Source organism: Haliotis rufescens, unplaced genomic scaffold, assembly GCF_023055435.1.
Source record: "Haliotis rufescens isolate VD_foot unplaced genomic scaffold, xgHalRufe1.0.p SCAF_12, whole genome shotgun sequence".
In the NCBI taxonomy this organism is placed as follows: domain Eukaryota; kingdom Metazoa; phylum Mollusca; class Gastropoda; order Lepetellida; family Haliotidae; genus Haliotis; species Haliotis rufescens.
In genome coordinates, this window is record NW_025963802.1 from 39,163,187 (window position 1) to 39,176,130 (window position 12,944).

Genomic DNA, 12,944 nt, shown 5'->3' on the forward strand with positions numbered 1-12,944 from the left:
GTTAACGTTGGTTTGCTACACTACCTGTCCTGCTGTAGAGAGTGGTCTGTATTGAGGGAGGGAGTTGGGGACAGGTTAACGTTGGTTTGCTACACTACCTGTCCTGCTGTAGAGAGTGATCTGTATTGAGGGAGGGATTGGGGACAGGTTAACGTTGGTTTGCTACACTACCTGTCCTGCTGTAGAGAGTGATCTGTATTGAGGGAGGGATTGGGAACAGGTTAACGTTGGTTGCTGCACTACTTGTTCTGCTGTAGAGAGTGGTCTGTATTGAGGGAGGGAGCGGGAACAGGTTAACGTTGGTTGCTGCACTACTTGTAGTGCTGTAGAGAGTGATCTGTATTGAGGGGGGAGTGTGGACAGGTTCACGTTGGTTTGCTACACTACTTGTACTGCTGTAGAGAGTGGTCTGTATTGAGGGGGTAGTGTGGACAGGTTCACGTTGGCTTGCTACACTACCTGTCCTGCTGTAGAGGGTGATCTGTATTGAGGGAGAAAGTGGGGGCAGGTTCACGTTGGCTTGCTGCACTACCTGCACTGCTAATGACTGATAACTAAAACGATCTTAGCGATACGTGCAATTGTTACTCCCATACTTTAACATAGACTTACCACAATCGTAGCTCTAAGATCACTCCGTGCCTTGCTTCTCGGTACGAGACAATTTAGTGAATACTAACATTTGATAACCATGTATATTTGTTTGACCTGACATAATGTATATATAAAATATCTGAACTAACTTTTAATACGTCTCTAACACAAATTCATGATGCCCAAACGACCTAGCCTTCCGGGAATATTTAATAATCATTCCCCGAGGTATTCTGACCTACACATCGTATCTAAAATTACATGTCACGCACAGGTATGTTCTAATGGGTGAAATCCCCTTCATGTGATAACAGTTTTCACAGAGCTGAATGTACTAATCTTTAAATATTCACTGTTTTCTTTACTAAAATAACCCTTCTCCCAGATGGATCTGAAGAGGCCTCACTTAACTACACCAACCCTTACAGTGTGAATACAAGTACAGATCCTCGAGACGATGATGGTGAATACGTGAACCTGTAGGGCAATGGTGCATGTATCTGGGTATGAAGTTATTTATCAGTATGTGAAAAAACATCTGTATGATCTGTAGATATAGCTGGTAAATGCATTGACTAACTGAACGATGAAAACATGTGGCTGCACAGTGAAAACATTGGAATGTATGGTGAATACATTGAACTGACGGTGAATACATGAAACTGAACGGTGAATACATGGGACTGAACGGTGAATACATGGAACTGAATGGTGAATACATGGAACTGAAGGGTGAATACATGGTACTTATGGTGAATACATGGAACTGAAAGGTGAATACATGGAACTTAACGGTGAATATATGGAAGGTTATGGTGAAAACATGGAAATGAACGGTGAATATATCAACTGATGGTGAATACATGGAACTGAACGGTGAATACATCAACTGAACGGTGAATTCACGGAAGGTTATTGTGAATACATGGAACAGAACGGTGAATACATGGAACTGACGGTTAATACATGGAACAGAACGGTGAATAAATGGAACAGAACGGTGAATACATGGAACTGAACGGTGAATACATGGAACAGAACGGTGAATACATGGAACAGAACGGTGAATACATTGAACTGAATGGTGAATACATGGAACTGAACGATGATTACATAGCGCCGAACGGTCAAACTAGCCAATGACTTCCACAGATATTTCACAGATAAAATCACTATCCCTGTCTCATAGTATGGCATTTGTGTGCGAGGATCTCACGTTAGAGGCTGACATCTTCAAACCCCATCCAAGATCGTACTTTCTATAGTGGATGTGCTGCTCCCAGTCTCCAGAATTGCAGTCTGTTCCCCGTGGGTTTTTTCAAGTGAACCATTGACTTGACTTTGCATGTGTTTGTGACAGATGCCACCGGTGGGGCAGGATACGCTCACATTTTCGCGAACACCAGGTATCATTACTATTTGGTAGTGATTCATAAACACAATATCTTGATATAGTCGGAATCGTGTAATCGACTCTGCTTTAATGCAGAGATTTCAATTGGATATGGAAAGGGTTTTGTCGCTTTATTTAGGTGTTTTCCCCACAAATTATAACATTCCCACAAGTTTTGAATGATGACATCGCCACTGTTAGATCACTCATAAAAAAGCCATGATTGCGTCCTCCACTCTTAAAAATATTCAGACCAGTATCCAACCTACCTTTCATTTCAGATGCCCGCAAAGGTAGTTAATTTGCAGCTGCTTCAACATCTTGCAGAGTGTGATAGTTGCACACTGCATACAGTTCTGCTCACAGCACTGTGTCTGCTTTGAATTGTGTTGTGCACCATCTTAAAATGTTAGTGGACAAAGATGATATATCCATGCTAGTTCTGCTTGATTTATCTACTGCTTCCAACACTATCGATCTTTTTTCTTTCTGCTTTATTTAGTCGCGACCTGTGAAGGACAGGTAAACGAAAAAAAAAAACAGCAGTGAAACACACCGGCAGAAATGAGCACCTGATTTGGACGTGGGTGCGTTTGGGGGAATTTTCAAGTTTGTGATCTGCAGGTGTCTTGGCGACTGAAAATTGAAATGGCAATAATATTATGTCAAAATCACTAAATTACGTTGTATTCATGATTCTTGTATTCTTAAATGCATTCATATTTTCATTCAATTTGCGTTGTTTTTTTGTGGTGTTTACATTGAGCTGCATGCTGAATATACAAAAATGTACGGTGAATACATGTTTGAGCGACATATAAGTGTAATTGATGTGCAGTGATTTGTGCTGTTTTATAAACTTATGAATTTTGTAAAACATTTGTTGGTTGTATGTCATTTATTGGTTGTTTGTTGGTTTCACACTAAGTTCTTTTAAGTACAGATTTCTGGATTAACGTATTGTTTCAATTTGAAAATCAAGACGGAACAGTGTAATTAATCTGAAGTTCTGGAAGATAATTTGTTTTGTCGTCAGTTTACAGATTGTTTGATACTAAGGTTCTCAATCCTGAAATTTCATAATTATAAATAAAACTAGTTAGGCGTCATCTGTGACGTCGTGTGTCGTTTTCGGAGGTTTCTGATATTTGTGTTATGACCCCCTAATGGTCACAATTGCCAGGTTCGATTATGCTACGTCACTCTGAAGTGGGTTCGCACATATTATATATTTATAAACGTTATTATAAAATATATCTAAGCTCAAAAGAAGTGTAACCGTTTAATATCAGGCCGCACGGCATATAGTACTAGCTATAAGGAGTGAGTGAGTGAGTTGGGTTTAACGCTGATTTGAACAGTATTCCAGTTATATCACGGCGTCACAGCTTTTTATGGGAGGAAAGACCGAATTGATGCAGTCTCAGACGTTCACCACTTTGGTGAAACCCACGAGCATGTGTATGGTGCTGACAAACCAAGAAACATAATCGCGACGAACCCACGATTATAGGTTCCTGGCGTGGCAAAGGGACACAACTCTGCACAGAGAATTGCGTCGCGTTAGATGACTGGGTCACCCATGTCCCCAGTACTAGCATTCGAATTTTAATCGTCATAGAAAAGACACATAGGTTATATAGTCAATATTAACCGAATTCCTTCATAATGGAACACAATCGCTGAGTACAACGATATAATAAGATATTTAGTAGTGAAAGGGGAGTGGGTCCCAACAATAGATAGGGGAGTGGCACTTGGATCCCATTGACTTTTTTCCGAACCTTCCGGTGGTTTCCCGCCATGTTCAACTTGTTTTCCACATACACTACATACATGGTCAAAGTTGCACCTCTAACCACAGCTGCACTTGCCCTTGTTGAACTGCCAACATACTTCTTTTACTGGGGATCGACCATCACGCTTCACTGGTCTATTGTCTCTCTTTGATAAGCTAGCCTGAGCCATTATCCTTTCTTTCAGATACATTGTACTTAAATGCTGTCCATCTGATCCCCAACGAAACCCTGCCTGGGTCTGCTTATCTCTATAGTCAAAGTCATACCACAGTACTGAAGCCCATGTGTAACGGCAGGCTAATTCTCCAATCTTAGTGTATGCGAGATAGTCAATGATCTAGTCCCCTTGCAACTTATCCTCCCTAATCAACTCTGCAATTATGAAAGCATTAGAAGCAATCCATTGGGATGGTGTAACTGTCTCAAGTTTTTGTTTCTTCTTTTCATTCATTTTGAGTGTAATTCTACCCCCGATATCAAACTCCTCTGTTTCAGAATATACACTATTTGGGCCAGGAGGTAAAAAATCAACAATATATAGAGGTTTCTCACCATATCTTCCTCTTTTCAGGTAGGTCGACGGGTCCAGATCTATTCTAGCTGGTTGCACCGAATTCCTGCTACTATCTGATTGGAAGCCAAGAATATCTCCAAGTAGCCTAAGCCCAAACGGTGCTGGCGGTTTATTACCCCGGAAGCAGCATGAGCAGACGATGCCCCTGCCAGTAAACTTTGAAGTCCCCTGATGTGCCGCCTTTTTAGCTTTAATACTTCAAAAGCTTCCTGTTTCATGTTCATCAATGCGATCTTCGCATCAAATCCTTCTTGAATTAACACATGGGCCACTTCGGCTGGTAAACCTGCCTCTTCTATGAACACATCGAAAGCACGCGGTTTCTGGGCTGCTCTCGCGGCAGCAGCCGCACTATCAAAGTCGAGTACACTCATCCTAACATTCATGAGTGAGTGAGTATGGCTTTACGCCGCTTTTAGCAATATTCCAGCAATATCACGGCGGGGGACACCAGAAATGGGCTTCACACATTGTACCCATGTCGGGAATCGAACCCGGGTCTTCGGCGTGACGAGCGAACGCTCCTAACATTCATGTATCAGCCTGTATGAAGATCTTACTCACACGCAGCGCCCCTCAGCGATTTATGTATAGACTTGTTCATTCGTTACCATGATTAAATTTTCCCGTACCTCTCGTTGCCACGATTAAATTTTGCCGCCACTGTATACCTGCCAGCCACCGGATATAGAAGTACGCTAAACTAAAAGCCGGACAATCCTGTCCTAGAGGAGGTAACTCCTACCGTCTAAATTCTTTTCACTCCGGAAAAACACAGACAACGATATAATAAGGACACACAAACGATACAATGACGAATCCTCCAAGAGCTGATATTTACAACCGGTTCCATTATTTACCACAACATGCATTTTGTTTATTTGTTTGTTGTTTAACGCCGCGGTCAGCAATATTCAAGCTATGTGACGGTGGTCTGTAAATAATCGAGTTGGGTCCAGACAATACAGTGATTGATATCATTAGCATCAATCCACGCAATTAGGATCGATGACATGCATCAACCAAGTCAGCGAGCCTGACCACCCCATCCCGTTTATCGCCTCTTATGACAAGCATAGTCGCCTGTTACGGCAAGTATTGATTGCTGAAGACCTATTCTACCCCGGAATCTTTACGGGTCAGATGCATTGTGACATTATTGTTGATCAATCCATTTATGAGGTAAACATCTAAATTTACATTATTTTCAAATTGAACAGAATAATATATTTCTGGTTCTTGTTGAATGTGAACACAAGAAAGTTGAATAAGCTGTTTTATCATGCCGTATTTACAAACCAACGTCTTTACTCTTAGACAGAACATGGTCAGTAAATGATGCACATGGCCACAAACCTTTTGCAAACCTTTGTGTGAAACAGAAGCAACAAATGGTGAAATGAAAACATAAAATGTCAACCCAGAGAATAATCAGTCTCGAAAATCTCCCGAAACTGTTTCCATTGGAGGTGAAAGGCAAAATTGCGGTGAAAATGTATGTCAATGGAAACGAAGCGGCAAGGTAGAAAAACAATACCCCTACCAGTCTACAGTGATATCAGGCGACGTGTCACCATCACATTCACAAGCTTTGAGTTAGCCTAGTACCTCTGCCACAGGCCAATGAGATGTGACTATTCGTCACATCTTAAACAGTCCATTCAAGATATTGCATATGTTTTTCACCTGTTTCATTTTTGACGGGTCTACACATTTCGAGAAACTTATGAAGTGTCGTCGAAGCCCTATGGGCACCAGGTATTAGGGCCCTACAGCCACACACAAACTAACTTGTGACCAGAGACTAATTTAATATGGCCTATTCAGCCACATACAAACTAACTTGTGACCAGACACCAAGTATTATAAGGCCTCTACAGCCACACACAAACTAACTTGTGACCAGAGACTAACTTAATATGGCCTATTCAGCCACATACAAACTAACTTGTGACCAGAGACTAATTTAATATGGCCTATTCAGCCACATACAAACTAACTTGTGACCAGAGATCAAGTATTATAAGGCCTCTACAGCCACACACAAACTCACTTGTGACCAGACACCAAGTATTATAAGGCCTCTACAGACACACACAAACTAACTTGTGACCAGAGACCAAGTATTATAAGGCCTCTACAGTCACACACAAACTAACTTGTGACCAGACACCAAGTATTATAAGGCCTCTACAGTCACACACAAACTAACTTGTGACCAGAGACCAAGTATTATAAGGCCTCTACAGCCACACACAAACTAACTTGTGACCAGACACCAAGTATTATAAGGCCTCTACAGCCACACACAAACTAACTATTAATTACTGAATATGTTCTGTGTATTAGTAACCTAGTGATAAACAGCACAAGTTGTTGCTGTTCACTTCTTCATGCTCAAATTAATGACAGGTGCATTAACTCCCTTGGTTAAATACATATTTATATATAAATTAGATGTTGCAATTAGAAAAGATGGAATATTGATAATGACTCCAATCTCCTTATGTAATATTTAAATGTTAAGCACATACTTTCCGTATCATTAGTCAGCTTAATTAATTCCAAAATAATTTGAAAACTAGGGCCTAGATACTTTATTACATTACTATCAAGTCCACCAAAGATGTGAAGCTTCTGTAAAATATTTAAAGTGATAAGGGGACACTACTCTCATTTGTGTTCCCGGCATTCCTTCGGTGACGATATCCTTTTGTTTTGATTTTTTTTACCTGTTGTAATTTGTTTGTTGTCCGGGTTGAGGCCGCAGGTAGGGCGTTAATAGATGTGGCCGGCAGGGATAACCGCTGTCCCCGAGCAGGTGACAACCGTGCGGAAACTGATTATTCAGAAACGCATGTCTCAAATTGGAATTATTCCAAATCCTGGAATCATGTACTGACCCGGGTCACTTTGCCACGATGTTTAGTATTTTGTAATTCGCGTCCATGACGACTTGAACGTTAATGCTATGAAATCCCTTGCGACAAACAAATTCTGGCTCATTTACATGTGGAGCTATAATCCTAACGTGTGTCCCATCAATTACTCCGATCACACCCGGAAATCCACCAATTGCTTGAAATTGCACCTGCGTTCGATTGAGGTCGGCCGCATTGGAGGGCATAGAAATGAAGCGATGTAAGATGGCCGGAATCACGAGTGCATTTAAGGTCTGATTTATGACACGACTGACAGTTGGTTGACTTATACCCAGATCGTCGCCATTGCAAAGCTGCATCTTACCTGTCGCCAAGTATCGCAAAGTAATGATTACTTTCAGTTCAGCGTCGGGTAGCGACATATTTCGTTTCGTAGGGCTTTGCAACTGATTTCTTACAATATTTGTCACAAAATTTATGCCGGCATGTATCTTTCAATAAGTTCATAATCAGTAAGGTCATTTAACACATCTTTTCGAGCTCGAAATATACGGTTTCTACGATGTCGCAGCTGCACGGCGGCGGCAATATTGGAACTCTAAGAGTTTACCTGAGTAGATAAGAGTGCCAATGACCACTCCTAAAGATAGGAGTAACTTTTAGGAGTTAGGAGTAACTTTTAGGAGTTAGGAGTAACTTTTAGGAGTTAGGAGTGAACTCTTAGGAGTTTTGGCAGTTAGGAGTAAATTTCCAACTCTAAGAGTTTTTTATAAATACGGGCCGCGGCACCTAATCGCCACCACAAAAAGTCAGCGATCCAACCCACTGGGCCACCGAGGTTTCCACAAAAGTGGAATTCAGACAACTGGCCCGTGAAGAGATCACCCGTTTAATAACAGACAGCTTTATTACACATTGTGTAATACCAAAACACGTGCTTATGTACTCTCGGAACACGTTTCACGAACAAATATTGAAAGCTCTCAACATCCCTTGGCGTATTCAACGACATTGTGTGTGGAGATGATAGATCACTGGGAGGAGCTTATGCACACTCGATGACCCCAGCAACCTTGTTGCTAGGCTGACGTCACATGGCATTGTTTCGCCGATGGATCTTGCAACAAAATTCAACAAATTACGTCATCGGGTATTGTGACGTCATTGTAAACTTTGAGCTGCAAGGCCCCGTTCCACAAGGTGATCGTACTCTAGCGCAACGAGAGTCTTTAGTCTAAGTTAAATTATGTGAGTTGTGATAGCCTAAGCACTACGATAATTTTGTGGGACGAACGCCTGAATTCTAAAGGTGGACCATTGTATGATATTAAATTCATTCGTTTCAATTTTTGACTTGTTTGAAGTATTATTCTGTTAAACTCAATTGGATTATGCCATGGATCGTGTAGGTGTCAGCCTATTTAAACTCAACAGTATAATTCTAAAAACACTATAAATGACAAGTAACAAATAAAATACTAAACTCGCTCTCGTGTAAAAACAATTTTATGAAACTCGTGAATAGTTGTGGTATCTGACTCGCTTTCGCTCGTCAGATACCAGAACTATTCACTCGTTTCATAAAATTGGTATTACACGGGAGCTCGTTTAGTATTCTATATTTATTACTTGCCCGTGAAGAGATCACCCGTTTAATAAACATACAGCTGTATTACACATTGTGTAATACCAAGACGCGTGCTTGTGTACTCTCGGAACACGGTTCACGAACAAATATTAAAAAGCTCTCAACATCGCTTGGCTTATTCAAAGACATTGCGTGTGGAGTTGATAGATCACTGAGAGGAGCTTATGCACACTCGATGACCCCAGCAACCTTGTTGCTAGGGTGACGTCACATGGCATTGTTTCGCCGATGGGTCTTGCAACAAAATTCAACAAATTACGTCATCGGGTATTGTGACGTTATTGTAAAGTTTGAGGTACAAGGCCCGTTCCACAAGGCGATCGTATTGTAGCGCAACGACAGTCGTTAGTCTAAGTTAAAGTATGTGAGTTGCGATAGTCTAAGCCCTACGATAATTTTGTGAATTCTAAAGGTGGATCGTTGTATGGTATTAAATTCATACCTTTCAACTTTTGACGTGTTTGAAGTATTATTCTGTTAAACTCAATTGGACTATGCCTTGGATCGTGTAGGTGTCAGCTAGCCTATTCATACTCAACAGTATAATTCTAAAAACGTTGTAAATGGCAAGTAATAAATAAAATACTAAACTCGCACCCGTGTAAAACCAATTTTATGAAACTCGCGAATAGTTGTGGTATCTGACTCGCTTTCGCTCGTCAGATACCAGAACTATTCACTCGTTTCATAAAATTGGTATTACACGGGAGCTCGTTTAGTATTCTATATTTATTTGTCACTGAGGCAAATATCAGTACATTGGCACGACGCCCATGGCCGAAAACTGTGAGTCCACGATGCCTTTTAGAGAGTGGTCGAATGTAAGAAACTCTATTCAGTTGCTTGCTGTTTTGGAATGGGTCAAATATTGGCTGTCTCTTTTAAATATGCGTGAATCCCGTTTACCCAAAAAAATTACAATATGTTGCGCTTGTACGATGGACATGGCCACGTAAATAGGGTAACGAAACTTAAAACTGTTATTTTTAGATTAGGATTTGGTGATGTCTGGTTCTTTCAAACGTGTTGATAAAACCTTATTTTTAGATATGTTATGTCAACGGTTAAAAGACAACTTTTTTCAGGTTTGGCATAGTGACTTATCTGAAAACCCCAAACTGGCTTATCGTGCACAGTTAAACATCCATTTTATTTGAGAACTATTTGAGTAGTAATACTGTAAATAAATTCAGAACCACATTGACTCGTTTTCGGTTTAGTTCTCACAATTTAGAAATTGAACGTGGACGACATTATAATATTCCTCATGAATTTAGAAAATGTAAAGTTTGTAACTTAAACCATATCGAAAATGAATATCACCGGCTTATAGCCATTTTAAGCAAAGTTACATAAAATCTAAATTTTACATCTTTCCAAATATTCTGAAGTTTAATACACAACTGTCATCGCAAGACCCTTTTATCAATATGAATACAGCAAAGTACTTATTTTATGCCAATGCTGGGAGAACACAAATACTCCAACATGTATAATATGCAATTATTTTAAAACTGCTTTTGTTAAAAAGCAAAGAAATGTATTATATCTTATACTGTTTGCACCTTAATTGCATTTCGTCTGTACAAAAAGGCCCGTGGCCAACAAGTACTGAATAAAGTGAAGTGAAGAAGTAAGAAATTACACTTTCACAGTAAAGTACAAATTCTAGATCATGCACGAAATATGACGTTTATTACACGTCTAATCGTGACCTCATTCATATGTCACTGAGGCAAATATAAGTACCACCCCCACCCCCACCCCCACCCACACCCACCCCAACACACACAAGTTTAAAATATTTCTGAGTCAAGCGACCCCCGATTGTGAGGTTGTTTTCTTCTAACATGCTCACAAAACAATCAGCATGTAGGCAAAGCAGGTTGCGAAGCAGGTAAGGTTTACAAGTACTGATTTACGATGTCCCACGGCGTGACCTACCCCAGTGTAACTTAATCCTTGTCAATATTGACGTTGAGATAAGACGGGTTACACTTGAGGTTATCTGCTAATATTATTGAGCGTTCACTTGCCAGCTTGACTGTCGTGGACCAGATTCCTTTGCAACAGCGTATTACAGTGAGAAGGCTCACATTCAGAATAACATAAGGTTAAATTTATTCTTCTGTTTGTGACAATCTCGATTATTTTGTGTTATGGCTGATCCGGGTCTAATGTTCAGAGTTGACATCAGTGGAGAAGAGGAGACATCAAGAAGATGCCAGTTGAAGGGAAGGTACATCTTTGGGGTGAAGAACTCAAGTTTGTGCCTGTACGACATCACATCCAACCACGTTCTTTATGAATGGCCGTACGTTTACATCCGAAGATTTGGGAAAAAGAGGAAGGCATTCTATTTTGAAGCAGGACGAAGATGTACATCTGGTGAAGGTGTTTTCACTTTGGAAACAGAACAAAATATTCAAATTTTTCATGCTGCTAAAGAAAAAACGACATGGAAAGCAGCCAAAGAACATGCTGTATTGTCAGGGGACATATTGGACGGTGAGTTGTTGTTTCCCCAAGTATTGAAACAGTACAAGCATACGTAAGACACTATTTGTTTAAATAATAATTGTCATTGTAAGAAGTAAAATATTTATAGTGAGCTTCATCAAAATAATCTAAATCAGTGAACCATGTACTTTTGTTTTTGACAGGATGTGCTCACATTCCAACTGACAAGAATCTGGGCACTGTGGAACAGAAATCTGTCGGAGCTGACGAAAGTGATCACACGTACGTGAACATCAGCAGTGCGATAAAGGGACGAGGCCTTGGGGGACTTCACGAGGATAAGGTTGTCGGTGTTTACAGTGAACCAGACATCACGGGGACATACTTAACGGCAGTTCCAGGGAAAATCACGGGGACATACTTAACGGCAGTTCCAGGGAAAATCACGGGGACATACTTAACGGCAGTTCCGGGGAAACAGGAGTACCGAAGAGCAATTTCAAATGATGACACCCGTGGTGTGATCTCTTCCCAATCGGATATGGACCACATTTACAGCGAACCGTACAGCACATAGACTGTGGTAAATAACGAATGGTTCTCTTGATGAAACAACACTGGCATGTTTTCATATGAGAAACGTTGTGGGAAGTTATATCAGTAAACAGTTGGAACGGGTGACACAGTCGTCTAAGATGAATTGCGAGACAGAGGGGAATACTTAATCATGCTGGACTGGCACTGATCTTGTTGACATATTTACTGGTTGCTTGGAAAGACATTATGGTTTCACTATAGACGAGCTTTTATGGGTCTAATCCTTAATGAGTCTAAATTGAAGTATTTGCTGAATGTTCAATTCAATTCGGTTTATTTCGTAAGTGTAGGCCATCGGCCCATAGTTACATTTGTATTACAATGAACGTGATGTACACAGCTGTTATTGTTGTGACAATAATGTACTACGAAGTGACATCGCTTGATAGATATAGATAGCTAGACGTTCAATTAATTTACAATCAGTTGTAGACATAATGATATTAAATTTTTGTATGGTCGAATATTCATAAAATGTCTGTGGTAAGTGATCCATGCGTATCTTGTTATAACCGGAGCAAATTAACAAAACATGAAACTCGTCCTCCACATACCCAGCATTACAAACACAACATAGTCTTCTGTTACGTGGGATATCAGCATATCTCCCAGTTTCAACACACAGCTGATGCGAAAAACATCTAAACCGAGCTAGCGCCACTCTCAATTTACTGACGGTCATACAGCTAAGATACAACTCTGTACCAAACGATACCTTGAATAGAGAATACGAGAAAGATTTACTACCCTTTACCAGAAGACTATGCCAATCCTGTTCATAACTACATTTCAGACGCGACATAAATTCTGTCAAAAACGAATGAGGATGACTTATACACTGGTTTTCCCATACAGAGCCAAAACCCAAACGGAACAATAAAGATTTACATTTTGATACCCAATTAATTTTACCATTACTTTCTGCCTGAAGCATCATATGATAACATTTCTTTGGAAAGCGACAATCGGACATACTCAATAACCTTATCCAATAACC

The 12,944-nt window shown here is 40.3% G+C and overlaps 1 protein-coding gene and 1 long non-coding RNA gene across 2 annotated transcripts; both read left to right on the top strand.

The window, feature by feature from the left end:
* The first annotated feature begins 6 nt into the window (after positions 1-6).
* On the top strand, positions 7-5,000 carry LOC124150945. The gene is made up of 2 exons (XR_007220162.1): positions 7-1,098; positions 4,358-5,000. It is a non-coding gene; the product is annotated as an uncharacterized LOC124150945 (long non-coding RNA).
* A 5,907-nt stretch (positions 5,001-10,907) lies between these two features.
* LOC124150904 lies at positions 10,908-12,409 on the top strand. The gene is made up of 2 exons (XM_046523094.2): positions 10,908-11,398; positions 11,554-12,409. The coding sequence occupies exons 1-2, from the start codon at positions 11,050-11,052 to the stop codon at positions 11,925-11,927; spliced, it is 723 nt and encodes a 240-aa protein (XP_046379050.2). The 5' UTR covers positions 10,908-11,049; the 3' UTR covers positions 11,928-12,409.
* The last annotated feature ends 535 nt before the right edge of the window (positions 12,410-12,944 follow it).

Coding starts and splice junctions, on each gene's coding strand:
- LOC124150904 (XM_046523094.2), top strand. CDS start 11,050: ATGGCTGATCCGGGTCTAATGTTCAGAGTTGACATCAGTGGAGAAGAG. Junction 11,399..11,553: donor GTCAGGGGACATATTGGACG/GTGAGTTGTTGT, acceptor TGTTTTTGACAG/GATGTGCTCACATTCCAACT.